Below are 25494 nucleotides of genomic sequence, written 5' to 3' on the forward strand. Positions count from 1 at the left end.
CAATGAAGATTTGGGGAATAAATTTGATTATATAGCAAAGGTTATATACCATTGTTCCACACGACTGTTCTGTCATTAGAGAGAGATAACTAGTGGTGAGTTTAACCTGAGGGTCACCATGCCTCAGGTATTGAACGAGTCTGAGAAGACAGAGCCTTCATTGTAACCTGAGCCAGTGTATGTCTTGGATCACAGGGTGTATCCAAGAGGTTCTTTTCGGATTCAGTTAAATGTAGTTGAGAGAAGACTCAACAATAGCAATTTGCTTAAATATGAACATTGATTGAGTAATAATAACACACAAAAAAAAGGAACATTTATTGAGTAATAATAAAAAATAAAAAAGAGAGGAAATAACAATAAGCCTCAAGTCCTTCTGCCCGTTGCGGAATCCTCGACTGATGGCTGGTCTGGAGGTTGAGGTTGTTCCTGGCACAGTTCACAATCCCGCCCCGAGGTGAAATCTGATGGCTTGGAACAAAACTCTCTCTCTTACACCAGTATAAAAAACAGCCACTACAGAAAACAAACTGAACAAGTACAGAAAAGCAACTTTGACTGTGCCATCTTTGGCATGTACAGGAATGTTGACAGGACTCATTCAAGGTCATGCTTCTGTTGAATATCATCAACAATTTTACCCTTCAGCCCATCTTATACAGCGTAGGAAGTGAACTGATGTTGTTTGCATCACAAACTGACTGTCCAGTCAACTGAGCTAACCAACCCCATTCAGAATGTCTCTATGTATGATCCCTTGGGGGTCCATGAACTGCTCTCTGTCCAACATTCATCAATAATATCAATGAGGAAATCTGCACTGCACATGCATCCTGGTCTGTAGTGCTGCTTCTCCTCACTGAAGTAGCCTGAGGCTACACAATGCCACTGAAAGTATGGTTGAATCTAGAACCACACTCCTTACTGAGATGATTTCACTCACATGACCATGTGGCATGAAATGAGTTAAAGAGACAAATTTCCATTGTTTGGTTTGTTTTTAATGAGGACCCATTAAAGAAAAAAAAATGATGCCATGAAGCAACCCATTCATTTACATGAGTCAGAAGAATAATAGTCAAGTAAGGAAAAAGATTACACGAAGGGAGAAATGGAATACTGCCCCTTCCTAGTGTATAGGAATTGATTAGTACAAAAGTAAATATATCCTTTCTACAAACTGGCTGCTTAAATTATTACAGTACTGTAATGAGCTGTTAAATCCTAAGGGTAAAAGACACACTTCATGGCGTTGGTATATTTTTGAACTTGAGAGTTTACAAGATATGCATATTGTGAAAAATGTGTTTTGATTTTATTTTCAATTTTTAGTGTTATAGAAAGAATGTTATATTTTGGACCTTCAAGGGAACTAACTTCCCAGCAATTATTTAACATTTACATAGTTTGAAAGATTACAATATAAGCTGTAAGGTTTATTTCATTTTTTCATGAGTGACATTGATTCAGTTACTTTACATTCCTGGTATCTCTAAACATCAATCCAAATGATGTTTTCTCTGCTTGTCTGTATTCTTATAAATGTGTAGGTGTGAAAGCTGGTCTGAAACGTACTTACAGTAGCATCACCCAAGAACAACTGGATATCAGCAATATGTCACAGTGGAAACCTTTGTTATATGCTGTGGCATTCCTCCATACAACTGTGCAGGTATAGCTTTTCTAGTTCATTGGGACATAATTTATGATGTAATCCCATTTGTAATGAACAAATTTAAACCTCCCAAATCTAATTGCGTCAATGGAAGAACACTTCTGTTATAATTGTTACACATTTGAGAAGCAAGTCCAAACACTGTAATCTCTCATTTCCAGTGACGTTCCATGTATAATAATTAATGGGAGAAATTCTGGTTGATTCTGGCATAGTTTTATGATCTCCCTGTCATATTTCTTTCTCCGTATTGAGCTTAGGGCATGCTTAACATCCAGGTATTAAAGACAACCATCTATCCCAATGTCTTAATAAATCATTCAAGAGAGAAATGTTGCTTTAAAACCAGCAATGTTTTCTGCTTAGCAGTTTTGAGAATGCTCACTATCAGTGGCTTTGCTGGTAACATTCAAAACATCCATATGTCTACAGTCAAACCAACTATTTTGTCAAGACCTTCCCTAACATGATTACAAGAGTTGGCAATATACGCTAAAATGCCAACTGAAGGTAGTAGTGACAGAAACTTTTGCTGAGTTATTCCCCCAGTAAAATGAAGCCTTTCTCTGTAGAAGAGTAATTTATTGAATTGCTTCCACTGTGATACAGAATTCATCAGATATCAACAGGGTTCAGGAGTCAAAAGTTAAATAAGGCAAGATTGGTTATTACTGATGATGATATGGTGACTTGTTCCCGAGACAAAATGTTTCTGTTGGCTTATGTAAGGTCCATAAAATTATAACCCAGAAGTCTTTAGTCTGTTGAGTCAACACTGGATCTTTGAAAGGCTTGTCCAATTTGCTCTCAAACACTAACAGTTTTCTTAGTAAACCTGAAAATTTATCTTCTTCAAATGCATGTCCTCTTCAACTTACCATTAATATGTGGTGTAATGCTAATAACTGGCTTCATTAGGTACATGTCAATCTCATCATTTAATCAGTGTAGGAACTCCAGGTTGCCTATACATCTACAAATTTCTCTTAAGTAACCTAAATGATCAATTCAAAGTTGGTAGCTATATATTGCAATCCAGATTTAAATTAAAGATATCCTATGATTTCAGCTAGCATGCTAGTATATAAAATAAATAGACTATCTCAGCAGCCACATTGAATTCTATGAATAATTTGGTTGGTTCTGCATACTGTCATAACTCATTTAGATCTCTATTGTTTGTGAATTGTAGATCTTTTGTACTTCATAGAATCATAGACATTTACACAGAATGTGCCTTTCAAACCCACGTACCTTTGTAGTTGAGAGAAAGCTTTTCAATCTTATTCCAATTTCCAGCATTCCAATATGGCACTTCAAATGCATCAACAGGTAATTTGATGAGTGTTTAGATCTCTGCTCCCTTTAAGTCAATGAGTTCTAGGCCTCTACCACCTTTTGTGTGTAAACCTTTCTTGGTAATTCCATGGTTATCTATTCTATGAATTATCTTAATTCGATGCCTCTTAGTTATTGACCTCTTTGCTATGGAGTATAAATCCTTCCTTTTCACTCAATTTAGTGAAAAAATGTACTTAGAAACGTGTAGCACAATAAACAGAACTCTGGACAATACTGTGGGCAAACTGTCCCTTGGATGCTTTATTTGAAAAATGGAAGCGAGGTTCTTCCTAATCTCCAGGCTAGTATTTACACTTTAACCAATGTCGTATGATAATGATTATATGGCCATTACCATGTTTGTGTTTGGATGGGAGGCAATAGTGTAGTGTTAATCTCTTTGGGCTGGTACTCCAAAACCCCATGCTAATGTGCTGTGGAAAACTGAAAGAACTGCAAGAAGAGTCACTGCACCTGAAACATTCACTCTGATTTCTTTCGTCAGATGCTATCAGACCTGCTGCGTTTTTCCAGCAACTTCTGTTTTCATGTAATGTGCTGAGGATGTGGGTTTGATCTCCATGATAGCAGATGGTGAAGTTTGAATTCTTTAAAATCTGGAATAAAATGCTAGTCGAATGGCAAACATACAACCATTGTTGATTATCATAAAAACCCCATCTGGTTCACTAATGTCCTTTAGGGAGATAAATCTGCTGTCCTTACCTGGTCTGCTCTACATGTGACTCCATCAACATTATTAGTTCTTAACTGCCCTCTGGGCAGTTAGGGATGGCTAATAAATACCGGCCTAGGTAACAACACCCACATCCCATGAACAAATTAAAAAAGAACTATGCTGTGTAATTTGACAGCTATATTTCCAGCATTACAGCAATGTCTGCATTTCAAAAGTATATTGTAGACTCTAAAGTATTTTGAGATGTCTTTGGGTCATGTAAACTTTTCTTTTAAATTGTGTATTGTAATTCTAGTTTGTTTTTCCAATTAACATCTACAGGAAAGACGCAAGTTTGGCCCACTTGGATGGAATATTCCATATGAATTCAATCAGGCAGACTTTACTGCCAGTGTTCAATTTGTGCAGAACCACCTGGATGAAATGGATATTAAGCGTGGTGTGAACTGGAACTGCATGCGCTATATGCTGGGGGAGGTGCAGTACGGAGGGCGTGTAACAGATGATCTTGATAAGCGACTACTCAATACATTTGCAAGTGTGTGGTTTGGGGAAACAATGTTCACAGATAAATTTTGCTTCTACAAAGATTATATCATTCCACAAGGCAAGACAGTTCAAGATATCCTGCAATACATTGAGAGTCTTCCGCTTGTTGATAGTCCTGAGGTATTCAAGATTTTGTATGCTATGATGAAAATCTACGAGATCTTAAGTTCAGTATCTGTGTTCTAAGAATGACTCAGGTATTTTCCCATTTCTAATGCATTTACTTCATCATGTGCTGGACCTCAGTAAAACAGGGTATGACCAACACATGACCAGTTAATGATGTGACAAAGGTTAAAGAGAAAGGTTATTCTGGTAGAAAAGAGGGAATAACTTTGATTTGGAATTTGATTGAGTAATTACAGACTTCTAAAAAGGCATTACTTGCTATTATTTTCTGATCTGTACTTCTTAGAACAATAGCTACTTTAATTCAACCTCTGCCAGAATTCGCAGTACCTCGTTAAAAAGTGAAACTGAACTAACTTAAATGTTATTTCTGAAGAAGGGTCTAGGCCCGAAATGTCAGCCTTCCTGCTCGTCTGATGCTGCTTGGCCTGCTGTGTTCATCCAGCTCTACACCTTGTTAACTCATTATAAGCACTATTTATACAGTAGTTTGTTCGAGCAGTGGTTGAAATGTAGTTTGCGAACAAACTAGAGCTGGAGAATTGTGTGCACATTAAGCTTTGTTGTCAGCAAGTAGCTGCTTAGTTTGTGGACTAGTGACCAGTTTCATTGACAAAGATGTTCTTCCTGCCAACAACGATATGGTTGGTTCTGAGGTAGCTGAACAACTTGGGGTTGTGAAAAAGATAGAGACGGCTTCAGAACTTCATCTGCTCAAGAGATTTCTCTGTTCTCTACAGTCAAAGCTACTTTAAGCCTGAAGAATCAGTTTATTTTGTCTCCAGCAGTTGCTGCAAACTGTGACTTTCAATTAATAACCCAAAGACCTTTTATAAGGGAGCCAGTCACCTTGTACTTGTTGTAAGCCACTGAAAGCATCTGGAAAGGAAGGGTGTGCAGTAGCATTCTGAGCAGTACAAGAACCATCTTAGCAAATTGTGTGAACAGAGACCAATGAACTAATTGTCCCAGTTTTTCTCCATCTATAACATCCATGTTTTTTTTCTCTGTGTGTGAAACAGGGAATTTATAAGGGGATAGAGTTTTAACCAGTGGAGTTATATGCTGATGGTTCATAACTGTTTACCTGTAGCCAATTACTTGTAATAAATAATAGATCTGGTTAAGTACAGAAACCTGCCTGTGCCTCTATCATCTTGGATCTAAACTACAGATAAATTGGGGAATATTGTATACTTCTTAAAATCTTTATATTTTTGATGACGGTGGGAATAATGGAACAGTGCACTCCCTTAGTGAAGCATAACAACTGATAATTAATATTCGGTATAACTTTCTGTTAAGGTAAGAATTGGTGAGTATATTAGAGCAGCACACTGTGAGACAGTTTGATGCATTATTTTATTATTGGGCTTTACATGGAAATGGCACTTCATGGTCTTCAGTTCCAAATTAATGTAATTTATGTCTCTCTAAGCATTTCAGATTAACAGAACACTTGTCTGGGATATTTTGGTTGAATCTTCCTCTTTGATTTTACCTGAACGTTGTTGCTTGACATCACACAAGCCTGTTTTTTCTGTGAATGCTTTCTTTCTTATTAAGCCATGAGTTGTACCTGATATTGGGGCCGTATTTGAAAGGTCCACAAAAGAAATCTGTAATATACCAGCATTACTGTTTCTACAATATACAAAATGTACACAATATGACAGGGGTGGATTGATGTCTGCCAACTATAGTCAAGATTTTGTAAAATATTTGTGTCAAAATCAAAACCAGCACAATGTGGAATCAATAAATGATCTTTAAATTTCATGGTGTGAGAGGTGACATTTACACCAATCTCATGCAGGCCCTTTGCAAAGATTTGATTCTATGTCAGGTGTAGGATCCTGAATGCAAATTCAGGTATAAATGGACCAAGTATGCAATGACTAGAAGCATCAGCATTGTGGATCCTACCAGCAATCTTTAAAGAGACCACATGAAAGTAGCATAAAAATGTGGACTCAGCATTAGCAAAAGTTCTCTGGCTAATTGTTGCTGTATTTTGAGCACCTAGCCCCTACCCCTATCCCACCATTGGCTGCATTTTTCCTCCCATAATACACTGTGTAAGTGTAAAAGCAAGTCAGTTCGCCAACTTATCCAACCAAAGAGCAGAAACAGAATATCTCATTGCTGGCTTAAAGATGAGGCTAAAATTCAAATGTGAATCAGTTAGAGGCTATTTAGGGCTCGTATATGGGGTTTCTCTTAATTTTATAAAATTTTAATTTATCACACATTTATGAAATTGGCATTACTAATATAGTCTGTTTCCATATAGATTGCTTCAGAGGATCATGGTGATGCTATTTTAACAAATTTTCAGCAAGAAACGTTCTTTGTTGATTTCCTGCGTGATGCTCCAGAGCCTACAGGAGATGAGCCGGATGATGTGGAATTAGAAGCTCCTAAAATGTATGAACCAATTCCATCATTTGATCAGTTGGCTGAGCGCCTTCGAATATATATGGAGCAGTACAATGAAGCCGTCAGAGGTGCAGTGATGGATTTGGTATTTTTCAAGGTATTGGCTTATAGTTTATCTCTTCGTGTCATGGACATATCATGAGTTTTAAAACAAATGCCTCTTCCTATTCTCATTACCCATCCATAAACAGATTGTGATTTAATTTCTTCCCCTTTAAGTATGGAGTGGGGGCATGTATTTCCTTCACTCCCTCTTTTTTCAGTATGATTTCATTTTTTTTTAAACCTTTCAGTTGTGGGATGTAGGGCCACCATTCATTGCCCATCCCAAGTTACCCTTGAGATGGTGTTGTGCACTTCCTTCTTGAACTGCTGCAGCCCACTTGGTGTAGATAGATCCACAATGCCATCAAAGAGTGAGTTCCAGGATCTTAATCCAGGGATACCAAAGGAATGGTGATATATTTCCAAGTCAGGATGGACAAAATCTGACTTTACAAGGACTGTAATAACATTGTTGTAAAGCTAAAAAACAGAAGTGGAGTTCATTTCTCATAGTCTTGATGCAGTTTTGAGGGGAGGGGGATGCTTCACAACATAGACGCACATACAATGAACATACATGGACTGTGAGAATCAAATAAGATAAAGAAATTATTCAATTGATAACAATGGAAGTACAAAGGAAAAGAATCAATGGATGGCACTTTAACAATGCCTTTGTTTTTAAAGGCAGAGTCTAAAAGTCCAAAATTGGTGTTAGCAGTCTTAGATTCTTTCAATGGTTGTGGTTTGTTGGCTAGCCAGAAGTTGAAAAGTTGTAGCCAGTGTCTTCTCTTTCAAAAGTCTTTTCAGGAGGTTTTGCTAAAATGTAACTTCTTTTTCACTGTATTGATGAAGAAAATGTTGCTTGCAGAGAGCACAAATACAGCTGCTCTTTACAGACCAGAGGCTTTTTTCCTCGTGTTGCCCAGAGTTAACAGTGTTGATATTCAATCGATGTTGTATGGACAAGTGCTAATCCCTAAACTGTCTGTTGTTTCTAAATTGTATATTTAAAAGGCGGTTGAAGTCACTACTGGGGGAATGAGGCAACTACGTTTGATGTGGTGGGAGAAGCAGTTTGCCTTGAGACAAAGGTTTGCACTGCAGAAAGCTAGTTGTCCATGGTTCATTGCAGCAATAAAGTGGAAAGTCTTCTTGTTAGATGGATGTAACTTGCAACTTTATTATATAAGCATTCCTCTTGGAAGCAATCATTTTCGTGGCAGATTATAACACAATGGTGAACATTTCAGACCCATCAGGAGATACCGGGAAGTTAATTGTCTGGCTGACGTTGACGTTGGAGATGTTTTCCAGAAGATTATTGCCAAGACCAGTCACTTAATTACAGCAGACACCTTTGTGGTTTGTTTACTGTTTTTTTTAGAATGGTCACTAAATATAAGATTAACAATTGTTTTTCACTTTGTCCATGATGGCTCAGTAATGTAAACTGAAATGTCTGATATAGTCAAGGACTAGAGACTAAGAATCAATACCAGAGCTTTTCTTTGCTTGGAAACATTTATATCTGCAATTGTCAATATAGCTAATCGGTTTCCATTCAGGGATATTCAATCCCTGAATATCCTAGACTGAACTATTATTAAACTGATACAGATAAGCAACCCTGCTGCTTCTGTTACATTTTCTGTGATAACTCTGAGGATTACATGTTCTTTTGTCCTTTCTTTTCCTTTTACACTAAATGGCCATTACTCAGCCACTGGTGAAGCTTAAAGGCACATTCACAATGGAGTTAGTGAGGCTGGAATTAAATGGGCTATTATGAGTATGAGCTTCATGATGAAGGCCTTACAATAAACGTTCTAAACTGTCAGTGAAATTTTCAGATACAGATGGGTCTGCTGTAATTTTCCAACACGCACTATCAATTATAGCATTTACTCCTTTTTCTATGTGTTGGGGGTCTTTATCCTTGTTTTAGTACAAATCTAATAGCTTGCTGTAAGAATGCACTATTTATCAAACAAGGTCTGGTAATGTTATGTCAGTGCTATGTGCTGGATTAAAAATTTGAAATTCTTATTTTTTAAGTTTTCTCATGGAATGTGGGCATTACTGGTTTGGCCAGCATTTATTGCCTTTCACTAGCTGTCCTTGAGAAGGAGGTTGTATGCTGCCCTCTTGTACTGCTGCAGTCCATGTGCTGTAGGTAGATCCATAATGCTGTTAGGGAGGGAATTCTTGGAGTTTGACTCAGCGACTGTGAAGGAAGGGCAGCAACAATATATTTCCAATTCAGGATGGTGAGTGGCTTGGAAGGGAATTTGCAGGTGGTGGTGTTAACTGATGAGCTTTCATTTAGATGATGCATTTTTTTCTAATCTGCAAATGTAATTCTTTGTCACTAAAAGGACGCCATGATACATTTGATGAAGATATCCCGTATCATTCGGACTCCACAAGGAAATGCCTTGCTCGTGGGAGTTGGTGGATCCGGAAAACAGAGCCTTACTAGACTGGCTTCATATATTGCAGGATATCAAAGCTTTCAGATTGTACTCACAAGGTAAAAATGTTTTGCAGTATTTATTATTAATCCTCTAGATTTGTAACATTATCTCTGTTATATTGCTTCACTCACGACATAGTGGATTAGGTTCTATCTCTGGCCATTAATTTGTGTGTTGATCTTTTGGCCTCAGTACCACTGAAAGTCTTGCATCTCATTGGGTAGCCTGCCTGCCTCTAATTTCAAGTCTTCCTCCAGGATCTGACGGCCAAGGAACGTGTATTCATGACAATGTCAAAAAGGTTGAGCGTCAACTTGTGAATTATTTCAAAAAATGCCAAAAGTAGATTCTAACAGTGGGAAAGAATCTTGGTCAGTCAGGAGGTGAAAAGAAGTTGTGAACCTCGACTATCACAGCCTGTAGCTCCAGGCTTTAAATGCATATAAAGGTGTATGTGACCGCAGCGAAGCAGATTCCTTGGGGATCCGATTAGGTGAGCTGCAGTTGCGGATCAGAGTGATGTCAACAGATCCCTGTTTGATCCTATTCCAGCTGGGACAGACTCAGCACCTACTCTTTGTCTTATCTTTGATGAAGATCATGGCACTGAAGGTCAGACCTACCTTCAGACAGAGACCTCAAGAAGGTATAATCTGGTGTGTACATACTGAAGGATGTGTTGTACCGATGTTGAAGTAGGCTCAGTATGATTTCATTTTTTAAAACTTTTCAGTTGTGGAATGTAGGCATTGCTAGTTGGGTCACCATTTGTTTCCCATCCCGAGTTACCCTTGAAATGGTGTTGCACACTTCCTTCTTAAACAACTGCAGCTCATTTGGTGTAGACAGATCAAAGAGTGAGTTCCAGGATTTTAACCCAGGGATACTGAAGGAATGGCAATATATTTCCAAGTCAGGATGGACAAAGACAGAAATCTCAAGAAACCAGGTTATAGTCCAACAGGTTTACTTGAATTCAGAACCTTTCAGAACACTGCTCCTTCATAAGTTAAAGTGGAGGGAAGCTTACAGGCACAGAATTTATAGGTGGAGAGGTCATTGCAAGATAATTCCAGGTAATTAAGAGTGTCAAAAGATGGAGTGTCAACAGGCTGAATAACAAGTCTTTGCTAGTGACCAAAATGTCAGACAGTGTGAGGAAAGTGTCAACAGCTGAACAGCAAGAGAAGGGATGACCTATGATCTGATTAGTTGAGGCAGAGAGATAATTACAAATAAACAAAAATAAGATGATGCTAGAAACAAACAAAATTGCTGGAATAACATGATAGGTATAAGAGCCACAAATGTCTTTTGACAGGCTTAATTATCTGGAATTATCTTGCAAAGATCTCTCTGCCCATAAATTCTGTGCCTGTGCGCTTCTCTCTACTTCACCTGATGAAGGAGCAGTGCTCCAAAAGCCTCTGATTTCAAATAAACCTGTTGGACTATAACCTGGTGTTGTGTGACTTCTGACTTTGTCCCCCAGTCTAACACTAGTACTTCCACATCAAGTCAGCTGATGAGTGGTTTGGAGGGGAACTTGAAGGTGCTGGCATTCCCATTGTATCTACTGCGCTTGTATTTCTAGATGCTAGTGGTTGTGGATTCGGAATGGTACTGCCTAAGGATCTTTGGAGAATTTCTGCAGTGTATCTTGTAGATAGTATACACTGCTGTTGCTGAGTGCCATTGGTGGAGGGAGTCGGTGTTTGTGGATGTGGTGCCAATCAAGTGGGCTGCTTTGTTCTGAATGGTATCAAGTTTCTTGAGTGTTGTTGGAGCTGTACCCATCTAGGCAAGTGGAGAATATTCCATCACACCCTTACACCCTGTGCCTTGTAGTTGGGTAGTCAGGAGGTGAGTTACTTGCTGCAGTATTCCTAGCCTCAGACTTCATCTTGTAGCTGCTGTATTTATATGGTTACTTCAGTCCAGTTTCTGGTCAATGATAACTCCCAGGATGTTGATTGTGGAGGATATAGTAAATGTTAAATGACGATGGTTAGATTCTCTCTTGTTGGGAATGGTCATTGCCTGACATTGCCTCAGATGTTACTTGCCACGTTTCAGTCGAAACCTGGAAACATTAACTCTGCTTTCTCTCCACAGTAACAAGTAAACTTTATAGATGCTGCGGTCATACAGTTCTGCATGGAAAATAAATACGATTATTAGTGCAGTCAGGACAATAACTATAGCTAAAAATTACAAATGAAATCTAGATAAAGATAGGTTACTAAATAAGCAGTCATTACTTACATCCTGATGGATCACATCTATTATACAAATAAGATGTCAGTCAGTTAGTTTCTATAAAAACAAACAACTCATATCCCAGCTGCCCCAACTCAGCATACATGTGCCATGCTTGAGGTTTACAGCTGTTTCCACTTGCTTATTTATTTTTCATTGAACTACTTATCTCTTGTGTACATTTCTTCTCTGAACCTGTCTATCCTTGATGATGTAAATGCCTTGCTCCCTGCACTTGCCTTTGTAAACCACTTGGACCTACCTCTCCATTTTACACAATATTCTATAAAACTTTGACCAAACATTAATTTACCATTTATGACATGTCTGTCATTTGGTTGCTATTTTCCATGTGCCTGTTTGTAAAATGGCTTAGAGCATTCTTTATGGAAAAAGAAATAATAATTGCTGTGTAAATGTAATGTTATTAATTATCATATTTCTGTTTTAGAACCTACAATACAGGTAATCTTATGGATGATCTGAAGATTCTGTATCGTACAGCTGGACAAAAAGGAATGGGTGTGGCATTTATATTTACAGATAATGAAATCAAAGATGAGTCCTTCTTGGAATACATGAACAATGTTCTAGCCTCAGGCGAGGTGTCAAACCTCTTTGCTCGAGATGAAATTGATGAAATTACCCAAGACTTAATTCCAGTAATGAAAAAGGAGTATCCAAGACGGCCTCCAACTGTTGAAAATCTCTATGATTACTTCCTTTCACGAGTGCGTAGCAATTTGCACGTGATTCTTTGTTTTTCTCCAGTTGGAGAGAAGTTTCGTACTCGTGCATTGAAATTTCCTGGTCTAATCTCTGGTTGCACCATGGACTGGTTTCAGCGTTGGCCCAAAGATGCCCTCATTGCAGTTGCGCAACATTTCTTAGCATTTTACACAATAGAATGCACAGCACAAGTAAAGCAGAGTGTTGTGAATACTATGGGAACATTTCAAGATACTGTAGCAGAGAAATCTGTTGAATACTTTGAACGATTTAGACGTCAGACCTATGTGACTCCCAAGTCTTACTTATCTTTCATTGGAGGCTACAAAACTATCTATGCAGAGAAGTTTGCTTATGTGGAAATGCTATCAAACCGAATGAAAACAGGTACAGACTTATCAATTTAGTTAGTATACCAATGTTCATGCACTACAATTATCAACACACAGTCAATCCTGCCATTTATCTCTGTCACTGCAGTTTAGTTTCTTACTTGTGTTTTTTTCTAATTGATTCTGAAAACTGATAAGGGGAGCATGAATTGATTCAGTCTAATTAAACCCTGAGACATATAAAGGAAGCTTGTTATTAACTTGTTAATTTGACTTATGTGTACAAGATACTACTTTACATTATCTGATATGATTCTATGGACCAGATTTACTGCTTATGTAAATGTACAGGTGCCTACTGAACACTTTGTCCAGTTGGATTATGCTCTTAAGAGGGATTCACTAAAACATTCTAGCAGTCAGTCATGGTTAACAAGAGAAATAAAAGTTAGAGCAAACACAAAAGGAATAACTATTTGTCCAATCTTTTGGCTCCAACATGGTTCGTGTGTTGCTATATTTGCAGTCTTATAGTTTATATTCACCATGCAGATTATGAGAGGGATGCTGCTTTAATTGAATATTGAAAAAATATTAAATGAAAGAAAATCAAATTTGGCATGAATTCTAGTGAATATAGGATTTGAACCTGTTCGTAACACAAGTCAGTATTGTTGTAATTCCGGTGACTGAACTGTTCACTGATGGTTGCCAAAGAGTAACCTTTGTCCTGTAAAGCAAGTCACCACCTTCATGAATTCAACAGGAGACATGAATCAGATTGCAATCTCCCAGTCTCAGGTCTGTAATCTCAATCCCATATGAACTATAGTGCACTAGTACGCAACATTAAGGGAAATGGAAGACAATGTAAATAGTGTGAAGTTGTTGAACTCAATGTTGATTCCTGATGACTGTAAAGTGCCTATGTGGAAAATGAGATGCTGTCCCTCCAGCTTGTGTTGGGCTTTGCTGGAGCATTGTGGTTGGACTAGGACAGAAATGTTAGCATGACAGCAAGTCATATGTATATGAGTTTGCTGTCAGCAGAGCTGACCCAACTTCACCTAACGTGTCAGGGACAGGGGAACTCCCCGTGATTCCAAGTGCTGTCTCAGTAATTTAACTCTAGGTCCTAGCTTTGCACTCAGACTGGGGAGGAAGACATCCCTTAGAGTGTAAATGGGTGATCTGATGGTTGGCAGCCCTGTAATCCCAGAAGGCTATTGCAGGAGCTACACTAGCTCCCACCATGCTGAAGCACCCAGATAATTACAGGTTCAGGGTCTTGATGAGGTGGCTCAGGGAATGGAAAGCACAGTTCAAGTGGTCAGATGGAGGCTTAAAGTAAGAAGGCAGACAGTCTAGTGACGGGATGCCTCACTGGCCTCAGGAGGTCTGCAAAGGTTGCACCCTTGCCCTACACCAGCCTGTATAGCCTAAGCTGATGGGCTGCTGTCTGATGTGGGTATCTCCCCACACATCCCCTGCCATGTGTGAAATACTAGTGATGGCACCATGTGGTCCTTAACTGGCCATTAATTTGCTCTCAAAGGCCCTCAACAACCCCAAGGGTGGGAAGACCACATGATGTCTTCTTCCCCCACCCCTGTAAAGTTACAGACAGGATTGACATGGTTGGAGACTGCACGCTGGACTATACGGGTCATTCCCTCTTTAAATTCACCATTGGAGAAACTAAATATGTACATGTAGTCCAAACATAGGACCCATGTCACAGCTATGTTACAAGCAGATTCCTTTATCATTCTGTTTTACCTTCAGTTAATACACAATATACTCAAAAAAGAAGTAACTATGATGGTATTGTTCTAAGGAATCTATTATGTAGCTTCCTAAAGCCTTAAGATGTACCATGGCAATATCTATCTTAAAAATTTTGACCTTTAATGCTCTGAGTCAGTTTGTCATTTTAGTTCAAGAAAACTGGCACTCTTTCCTCTTAAACTGTTGTCCCTTTTTTTTAAAATGCAGGATTGGCAAAGCTAATGGAAGCTGAGGTGTCAGTGAATGAGTTGTCCAAAGAACTTGTGATTAAGGAACAAGACTTGGCAGTCGCTTCGAAAAAAGCAGATGAAGTTCTTGAGGAAGTGACTTTAAAGGCCCAGGCTGCTGAAACAGTTAAAACACAGGTTCAAAAAGTGAAAGACAAGGCTCAGCTAATTGTAGATGAAATTGCAGCTGACAAAGCAATAGCTGAAACAAAATTGGAGGCAGCTAAGCCTGCTTTGGAAGAGGCAGAAGCAGCTTTGCAGGTTTGTATGCTAGCAATGTATCGAATTAGCCAGTTATTGGGCTTGTGTTAACATGAATTTATTTTCCAATCCTTCCTTCTCAATTATTCTATTTCAATAGTCTCAATAAAATGATGTTGTTGATCTTGACACTTTTTCTTTGAGGTGAAAGAAAGGCAGTAATAGTTTCCTGGCACCAGATATTCATCAGGCTTCTATTAAAGAACTTCTCTGAGTACACCATTTATTGCTGTATTTTGAGAGCCTGTTGCAGTGTGTTTATGTGCTTGGGGTGGGAGGAAAAATTCAATGCCAGTAAAACTTAATGAATGGCACAAAGTATTTAAATTGTTTGCTGTGCAGAATTCCTAGATCTTATCAGAATTTCATTAAAACTGTAATCTTCTCTTTGTATTTTGGACAATTTATTCATTAAAAATTTATGTACAATTGACAGACCATAATATATAGAGGCAGAAATAAGCCGTGCAGCCCACCTTGTCTGCTCCACCATTCATTGACATCATGGCTGATCTGATAACCCTCAATTCCAATTTCCTGCCTTTTTCCCCTAACCCTTGATTCCTTTACTGATTAATAATGATTATCTGAGCCTCGAATATACTTAATGACCCGGCCTTGACAACCCTCTATGGTAAGGAATTCCATAGGTTCACTGTCCGCTGAGAAAACAAATTCCTTTTCATCTCTGTCTTAAGTGGAAGACCCCTTATTCTGAAATGATGCCCTGTGATCCTAGACTCTCCCACAAGGAGAAACAACCTTTCCGCATCTACTCTGTCAAGTCCTCCAGCACACAAAGGCTTGAGGAACACACAAATTATGGTGGAGAAAGGCAGCTAAATAAGTTCAGAATTGTATATTTTTCATGCCTGTCAAATTTCCTACAGTTTTGTTGGTCTTGTTATATTTATAAATATACTTCAGAAGTTCAGATAACGAAATACTTGGGACGCTGAAACCATTGCATTTGGTTCCTGCTCCAAACACAGACTCCTAGCATTTGCTTCCCTCTTCCTGACAGTGGGGAAATTAATCTGAGACTGAGCAGTCTGTACTAAGCTTTGACATCAAGTTTGATCCCAAGATGAACTTGTAACCATCTGTTTGCACCGTCAGTAATGACACCTATTATAGTACAATAGAGTCATACACCACAGAAACAGACCTTTAGTCCAACTCGTCCATGCAGACCAGGTATCCTAAGCTGAACTAGTCCCATTTGCCTGCATTTGGCCCATATTTCTCTAAATCTTCCTATTCATTTACATGTCCCCAAATGCCTTTTAAATGTTGTAATTGTACCTTCCTCCACCACTTCGTCTGGTAGCTCGTTCCATACACGTACCGCCCTCTATGTGAAAAAGTTATCCCTCTGGGCCCATTTAAATCTTTCCCCTCTCACCCTAACCTATGCCCTCTAGCTTTGGACTTCCCTGCCCTGGGGAAAAGACCTTGTCTATTCATCTTATCTATACCCCTCATGACTTTATAAACATCTAGAAGGTCACCCATCAGCCTCCAATGCTCCAGGGAAAACAGTCCCAGCCTGTCCAGCCTCTCCTTATAACTCAAACCCTTCAGTCCTAACAACATCCTTGTAAATCTTTTCTGTACTCCTTCTAGTTTAACAACATCCTTCCTATAGCAGGGCGACCAGAATTATATGCAGTGTTCCAAAAGTGGCCTCATCAATATCTTGTACAGCTGCAACATGACTTCCCAACCGACTTTTTCCTTATCTCAGTTCATCTGCTATTGAAAGACATTTGTTCGAGTTCTTTGAAAGTACTTATTCATATTTTTGTTATCTCAATATTTGACAATTTCCACACAGTATTCAACCCTTTGTAATTCATCCATCATCTAGATTGTTGCTGCCCATTTTCTAACTCACACTGAGTCATGTTCACCGATCATCCCTGTGGCTTGCTGATTTACACTGGCTCCCAATAAAGCAATTTCTATCTTTTAATATTTTCATCCTTATTTTCAAATCCTGCTGTGGCCTCACTCATCCATATCTGTGTAATCTCCTCTGGCACCCTTACAGAAATCTACATTCATCTTTAATTTTAATTTCAATTCAATTTTAATTTTCCCATTGCGATTCCTGCGTCTTCAGTTCCATGTGACCTGAGTTTTAGAATGCCCTCCCTACACTGCTCTGCATCTCTGGTTTCTTCTATTAAGGCATTCCTTAAAACCTATCTCTTTGACTGCTTGGTCACCTGACTTAACATCGCTTTAAATGCTTGGTGTCATATTGCATTTTATAATTCACCTATGAAGTGCCTTGGGACATTTCATTACATTAGAGTGCTACGTTAATATAAGTTGTTGTGGTTCTCAGCTTCAGCCTTATTAGTTGGGTCAAGTGCTTCTTTGGCATTAATTGCTTGGTTCTCAAACCATGCACGATAAGATTTTGTCAAACAGCATTGCATAAAGCATATTGATCTAGCTAGTAAAGTTTTCAGCTGACTTAATGTGAGTCAATGCAGGCTGTAAGAAAATGGATTTGTGAAATGTGAAATCTCTGGCTCTGATTTTAGTTCCCAGGTCAGGTGCACAGAGTCAGGAGAAATTCTAGCTCTGTGAACAGGATCTTTAATAATGGATGGCCACATTTCTGAGTTCCATTCTGTGAGTGTGTGGCGGGAGTGAGAGAGCAGTGGCTGACAAGGGCATGGATTGGGAGTCAGGCCAGACTGGGGAAGAGCCTAAGAGTTTGGCACTTCTTGAGATAGGCTAAGCTGAAAACCTGCCTTAGTGCTTCAGTACTGTGTTCAATTTTTAAAATAAAGATTAAAATAGTAAAGATTCTTCTTATTATAACTTCCTCACTCTCTTCACGCACCATACCCCATCCATTGATAACCTGTGCCCCTGTACCCAAACCCATGGCTGCTGATACCCCTTTGCCAACCTACCCATCTCCTATTGTCCTTCATATCTGATATGCCTCTAGTCATCTCCATGGTTCCTTATAGACATAGTCACTCCAGTGCCAATCATTATTCCCAACTCACAACTTTTGACTTTCTCAGTCCATGCCAACTTACATATTATCTAATTTGGGCATTAATCCGGAGGCATTATCTCAGAAAACTAATTTTACCAAACTATTGGTGAAGTCACTATCGTGAAAAAAATCAAATTCTCATTGATACAAAATATTCAGCATATTGCACTTGCTTCAACAAATTCCTTCTGAAAGCAAACATCTTGCTTCAGGGACTTTTGCTGTTTGTCAGTTTTGAAGAAGAGTCTTTTTAGACTTGAAACATGAATTCTATTTCTCTCCCCAGATGCTGCCTGATCTGCTGAGATTTTCCAGCATTCTCTGTGCTTGTTTCAGATTTCCAGCATATGCAGTGTTTTGCCTTTCTGTGAAAAAAAATACATTTCACTCAACTGTTGTCAACTATGTCAACATTTCCATTCAATAAGCAGATGGAGCTGTCTATCATTAAATACCACATTGTGAAAATTATAGTTTGGGAAATCAGTCATGTGGCACAAATTCTGTAATAGTTTAATATAAATAAACATTCTGAAATCTAGCACTGTTTTCCTTTTTAAAAATACATCTTTTGGAAAGTTTCTTGACAACTTTCCAGCCTCAATGAGTTTATGCACTTTTTATGCACAAACATGGCTTTTCACTATCCCAAAGTTTGCAGTACCTATATCAAAAGGTATTTTACCTTTCCTAAAGGGTGGCTTACCTTCACCAAAAGTGTCCTGGGTCCAGATCCAAATGGATATCTGCCTATCCAAAAGGAGAGAAATATTTTATATCCCTCCCCCTCACATTGCCTCATGTTCATTATTCCCCGGCACACCAATGTCAACACACGCAACCAAATGACCTCGATGGATTCCCCATGGGCCCCCATTCCCCTATGCCAACTAATTGACTACTTCCACCTACTACCGCCTTCCTTGTCACCTACAATACCAAGCCATTGAATGTCTACAAGTACCCATGCACATAGGATATATGTTCTACTTTTAGAATTTTTATGTTATAGACCACACTCCGTTGAGAAAAACAATCTCAATCCTTAGAAACACATTTTGACGTTTTTTGATAGGTTGGTACTTGTTGATAGGTCAGCACTTTTTTTGTGCATTAATGGGATGTGGGTGAGTGGCTTGGCCAGAACTTCTTAACTTCTTAACTGTCCTTAAATGTCCCTTGACCTAAGTGGCTTCCTGGGGCCACTTCAGAGGATAGTTGAGAGACAACTGCATCAATGTGGGTCATCAGTCAAATGGAGGCCAAACCAAGTAAAGATAGCAGTTTGCATTCCCCAAAGGGCACTGCTGAACCCAGTGGGTTTTCCGTTATGACAATTGACAAGTGGTTACAATAAGTCTGCAATTTTTAATTAAATATTTTATTGAATACAAATTTCACCATCTGCCATGGTGGGATTTGAATCGTTGTCCCCAGAGCATTAACTTGGGTCTCTAGATTATTAGTTCAGTGTTATTACCATTCCACCACCCCCTCCCTTGTTGACAGGTCATGACAAGATGGACAATTCCAAGAGGTTTAGGCATTGTTTACATACATCCTTCTCCACAACTACCAGTTCCAAAGGGCACCTAATTCCCACCCAAAGGATTCGTGGCATCTACAGATGATAATAAAAAAAATTGAATGTGTAACGAAACAATTTGATAAAAACCAAAAGAATTGCAGATGCTGTAAATCAAGAACAAAAACAAAGTTGCAAAGGAACAATTTGATCTTTTATTAAGTAGAGACAGTGTGGCTTAATGGCAGTATTGTATTCAGAGAAACAATTCATTTGCCCTTTAATAGCTGTTTTTTGCTGAAATCCCTTTGGTACTCCTGAAAATGACACATTTTGTGGAAGCATTTCATCAGGACATTTCACAAGAATACAAATTGAACTAAAAAACCAGCATTTATACTGCAAAGAGAGTACGGATTGGTTGGCAAGTGGACTCTGATTGGTAGAGGTATTTCCATGTAGAATGCATCCCTTAAAACACATATTGTTTGTGAATGCAGGCATAGGCAAAGGCTCCCACATTTCATAAATGCGAAAAAGGAAAACAAAAGGCACAGCAGGCTTGATGGGCTGAATATCTTCTTCTGCTCCTGTTTTTTTTAATTTTCTCATAACAGTAAGAAATGATTTAAGAAGTTATTTAAATTTCAGTTCCCAACCTTGAGCTTTAGTCTTCTTGCTCTGAAACTACTTGGTGATAACAGCAAGCCTTTATTTAATAACTGTCAATTTTCTCACACCTATAATTTTTATGAAGCTGACATTGTGATCATTTGTGTGTCTGCTACAGTGACCACATGGCAACTGCTGCACTACATGCTAGAAAATGGAGAGCTGTGCTCACTGATAATGTCAAGTGCAGCTCAGGTATATAATTTAAATATGTTTTTACACTACTGGTGCTGGACACAGAGCATATGACTGTCTGTAGTGTTTTGGAACAGGAGCTGGCAACTCCAGTTTAAAGAGAAAGAGGCCACTTTGAAATGTGATGCATCAGTAATTAACTTTTAGCCTTTTTAGGGTGGAATATCAAAGTAAAGTCAACATGGAAGAATGAAATGGAGTCTGTGAACAAATAGCTGAAGGATGCTGCAGTAGGTGCCTCTTACCCTTTTTTGTGAAGATAAAAATCAATTCAATTCATCACATGAGTGGAGGCATGGAAAATCCAGTAATGTAAATACTGACTGTTACTTCCACAGCAAGAGCTGCCTCTTTGATTACAGTTGTCTGTAAATCTGTCACCAAGAGATGACATATCTACATGTCAACTTCCTTACCTTTTTTTCAAATCCCTCGATAGCAGCACCCTGTATTGCTGTAACTTCCCTTTCCCTCTTCAGCACTCCAACTCTCTTCTTTTGTGTACCACCAACTTCCTTTGGTCCACAATTGACAGCTGTGTCTTTAGCTGTCTGGCTCCGAAGCACTGCAACCCTGTCACAAATAGCTATACCTATTTCTCCTTCTTTAAGATGCTGCTTAAAGGCTGCCTCTTGGATCAAACATTTGAATGCTTGTCTTAGTTTTCACCTTCTTTGGCTTGGTGTCAGCTTTTTTCTGACATGCTCTTGTGAAGTGCTGGAGGTGTTTTACTCTGCTGAATGTGTTCTGTAAATACCATTGTTTATAGTGTTTATAAAGCAGGGATGCCAATGAAACTCTTCTGAGATTGCCAGATAGAGATTCCTGTCACCTTAAGTCCCCATGCAGAGGTTTATGTGTGGCTAATTGCCTCCAGCAAACAAAGAGGAGCCTTCCTTACCTATCTGCCACTGAATCATAACAGAAATTGTCTGCATAGACAGGGCTGATATTGCTGATTCTCGCTGAATATGAGTTGTATCTCATTCCAACAAAGATAGCAGTGTGAGCGACATAGGTACATACACTTAGAGTGGATGGGAGCTGATATTCCATATCCATCATGAGTTTGGGATTATCAACTAAATTCCAGATCTGGGTCAAGTTTCCCTGAATATAATGTCACTTATAATACCTTATTCCTTTTTGCACCTCCACCCCACCCCGTTGAAAAGCATCCTGCACCATGGTGCCATGGCGAATTTGATCACCTACACAGCAATGCTTCTTCTCATTCATACAGGAGCCAGCACCTCCTGCCTGTTGGGCAAAAACAGGAGATGAGGCTTCTCCATCGCTAAATGTTGGTTCCCTATAATTGTCTGGCTCGCAGTCACAGCTACCTGACCTTGGCCATTGACTGACTCTAAAGTTCTATTTATCCTCAGGGATATGAAAGTCATCTTGGTGACTCTTGTCCTCCCTGATGACCTGCAAAGACTGCAGCTTAAATGTTAGCTTGATAAATCTGAGTTGAAGTTGCACAAGCTGCAGACACTTACTGCTGATGGGATTGCCTGGGATTGCAGCACATCACTATCCCTTACCCTGTTCCTAGAGTGCTGTTCTTGAGCCAGAATGATATGAACGGCCTTAACGTGGTGGGAGAATTTTGGCAATTCAAGATATATACCATGGAAGGCCTCATATAAGACTACAGCCTGGAGCAGATCATGGCAGATAGAAATCTTGCCACATCTATGAACAAGTGACACAAATAAAGCTAAATAGGTAAATCGAATTGCCATATCAGAAATATGGTTAACAGTTCCTGGTACATTTCCATGCCAGCCATTATCCAACCAATCAACACCCTCTTTTCATGCTGTACAAATTGTTGCTACCTATTATTGAAATTTTGTTGTGTTTCAGTCCCGATGAGTGCAAGATAAGAACCTTCAATTTCTTGTCTTTCCTTTAGCGATGATTAAATATGCCATGGTTGATGAAAGAAAATATGCCCTAAATCAGCTTCTGTCTTACTACAACCTGTTACTGTCATGTTCCAATTGTAAATTAGTGTGTGTTCACTTAGAATTCCTGAATATAAGTTGGCAGATGGACCAAACAAATATTGTATATCTGGGATATACTAAAGCAACAATAATTTTCCTTAAATTTATTGTTCAAAATTACTTTGAGAAACTATGTGGATAAATTTTCGTTTTTACCATGGATTGACTGCGTTTTTCAGCTTGTGCACTTGATTAACACGCAGGTTTGAAGACAGTAGTCACTCTGTGACATTTTTATGTTAATGTGCATTTTCCAATGTTGCAATATGAATATAAAATGAAGAACTGTGGGAATCTGAAACAAAAACAGAAATTTTTGGAGAAATTCAGCACGTCTGGCAGCACCTTTGGAGAGAAAACAGAGTTAACATTTCAAGTCCAGTGGTCCTTCTTCAGAATTATTTCTCAAGCAATTTCTGTTTTTGTAACATTAGTATACTGGATGTATACTTGTGTACTTAACTAGTATATTAAACAGCAACTTAACGGAATCTTTATTAGTGATTGCTTGCATTCTTGATGAATAAGATAAGAAGCCTTTAACAAAAATAATAGTATATATCGTTTTAAAATATTTCCAGACTATCAAACCTGCCGATATTGCCACAGTGCGCAAGTTGGGCAAACCACCTCACTTGATCATGCGAATCATGGACTGTGTGCTGCTTCTCTTCCAAAGAAAAGTAGATGCCGTGACTCTTGATCCAGATCGACCTTGTGTGAAACCTTCATGGGGTGAAGCTTCAAAGCTGATGAACAACGCGTCATTTCTTAACATGCTGCTAACATTTGCAAAGGTACAAAAGAAACCTTTCCTGTCATTTCTGTCTGTGTGAGCTGGTTTCAGTTGTGAATTAAGAGAGTTCAAATCCATTTAGTTAAAGTTTGGAACTTGATTTATTATACGCTGGTTAACCTTGTTTTGCAATGAAGAACCTTTGAACAGTGCTTCATCCAAAACTGGAAGGTACCTTTTGGCTGATCCAAGGTCTCTATAGATGCCACAGAACTGGATTCACAATTGCCTCCATACCTTTACCAATTAGATGTATGTATGGGGAAACTAGTCAACTGTTTCCCAACACTCAACAACTATTCTGTTGATGGAGATTAAGTTGTCAATTGAACCCTCACACATCTAAAAATAATCCACTGAAGTTACCATGCCTAATAAGAATCTACTATCACTGAAACTGTTTGAATAGCTAGCTAGTTGTGTCTCTGTTGTCTCTCCAAAGGAGCAAATTACCTTGTGCCACTCCCTGGTCCTTTCCCTGTAGTCCTGTGCATTCATTCACTTCAGATAATAATTCAATTCCCCTGAAATGTCTGAATTGAATATGCATCCACCCTCAGACAGTTCATTCCAAATCCTAAATACATGCTGCATGAAAAAGATTTTCCTCATGTCTTTGTTGATTCTTGTGCCAATTTTAAAAAGTCTGCTCCTGCTTGGCTGTGATTCTTCCACTGATGAGAACAGTTTCTCCCTATCTGCTCCATTCAGAGCTTTCATGATTTAGTATAATCTCCTCTCAATCTTTTCTTCACTAAGAGAAATAGTCCCAACCTCTCCAATTCATCTACATAACTGGAGTTCCTCATGCCTGGAGTCATTTTTGTGAACCTTTCCTGAACTCTTTCTAAATAATCTTTGTTAATGTAAGGCAAGTGAAACTGAACACAACACTCCAGTTGAATCCAAACCAGTGTTTGATACAAGTTTAAGAGAACCTCCATGCTTTTGTGCTGCAAGCCTTGATTAACATGCTGTATGATTCATTAATACTGCTCTCAATCTACCATCTTCAATGACCTAGGCACATTTACAACCAGATCCCTCTGCTCTTGTAATCTCTTTTAGAATTGTACCATTTATTTCATTTCTGTTTTGAGTTGTTCCAATCAAAATGAATCATTTCAGACTGCTCTGAATTAGAAAATGTCATCTGCCATTTGTTCAGCCATTCCACCAATGTCCTTCTGAAGTTCTATACTATCCTCCTCAGCCCTTCTAAGTTCTGTATTGTGTGTAAATGTTAAGTTGTATCCTGTACACCAAGATCGAGGTCATTAAAAAATATCAGGAAGAGCAGGTGTATTAACAAATTACTGGGGAACTCCAATGGAAATCTTCCTCTAAACTGAGAAACAACAGTCCACTATTATTATTCTATCTCTCCTCTTACTCAGCCAATTTTGTGTCTCTGTTGCTACTCTGTCTTTTATTCTGCAAACCCATTGAAATTCCCCATCCAGAGTACATTTTGCCCTCTTGCCACCCTCAGTGCTTCCTTCTCATTTTGTTCAAAATGGAAGTGATTCATCAGCGGAGAGAGGATGGTACATAGTGATCGAGGGGAGGCGATGGCCTAGTGGTATTATTGCTGGACTGTTAATCCAGACACCCGCGTAATGTTCTGGGGACCTGGGTTCAAATCCCGCCATGGGAAATGGTGGAATTTGAATTCAATAAATATCTGGAACTAAGAATCTAATGATGATAATGAACCCATTGCTGATTGTCAGAAAAACCCATCTGGTTCACTAATGTCCTTTAGGGAAGGAAACTGCCATCCTCACCTGGTCTGGCCTACATGTGACTTCAGACCCCAATGTGGTTGACTCTTAACTGCCCTGTGGGCAATTAGGGATGGGCAATAAATGCTGCCTAGCCAGCGACACCCTCATCCCGTGAATGAATAAAAAAATAGTCAACAGGAGGTTTCCTTGCCCATGTTTAACCTAAAGGCATGAGACTTCATAGGGTCCGGAGTCAATGTTGAGGATTCCCAGGGAAACTCCCTCCCAACTGTATACCACTGTGCAGCCACCTCTACTGGGTCTGTCCTGCTGTCGGGATGGGACATACCCAGGGATGGTTTTGGTGGTGTTTGGGACATTGTCTGCAAGGTATGATTCTGTGAGTATGATTAAGTAAGGCTGCTACTTAACTGTCTGTGAGATAGATCTCCCAATTCTGGCACTAGCACCCCATCCCCCCTCACCCCGGTATTAGTAAGAAGGACTTTGCAGGGTCGACAGGCTTGTTTCTGCCGTTGTCTTTTCTGGTGTCTAGGTTGATGCCAGCTGGTCCGTCCAGTTTCATTT

General features: G+C 39.0%; 1 protein-coding gene across 1 annotated transcript in view; it reads left to right on the forward strand.

The window, feature by feature from the left end:
• Positions 1 to 25494, forward strand: part of LOC125485397 (dynein axonemal heavy chain 5-like) — a 77677-nt gene that overhangs the window by 26406 nt on the left and 25777 nt on the right. The window contains exons 7-13 of the mRNA XM_048608013.1: positions 1551 to 1672; positions 4038 to 4385; positions 6688 to 6930; positions 9257 to 9411; positions 12066 to 12730; positions 14671 to 14951; positions 22965 to 23180. Coding sequence (XP_048463970.1) covers positions 1551 to 1672; positions 4038 to 4385; positions 6688 to 6930; positions 9257 to 9411; positions 12066 to 12730; positions 14671 to 14951; positions 22965 to 23180 — 2030 coding nt within the window. The remainder of the gene's footprint in view (positions 1 to 1550; positions 1673 to 4037; positions 4386 to 6687; positions 6931 to 9256; positions 9412 to 12065; positions 12731 to 14670; positions 14952 to 22964; positions 23181 to 25494) is intronic.

Source organism: Rhincodon typus, chromosome 2, assembly GCF_021869965.1.
Source record: "Rhincodon typus isolate 14 chromosome 2, sRhiTyp1.1, whole genome shotgun sequence".
NCBI classification, from domain to species: Eukaryota; Metazoa; Chordata; class Chondrichthyes; order Orectolobiformes; family Rhincodontidae; genus Rhincodon; species Rhincodon typus.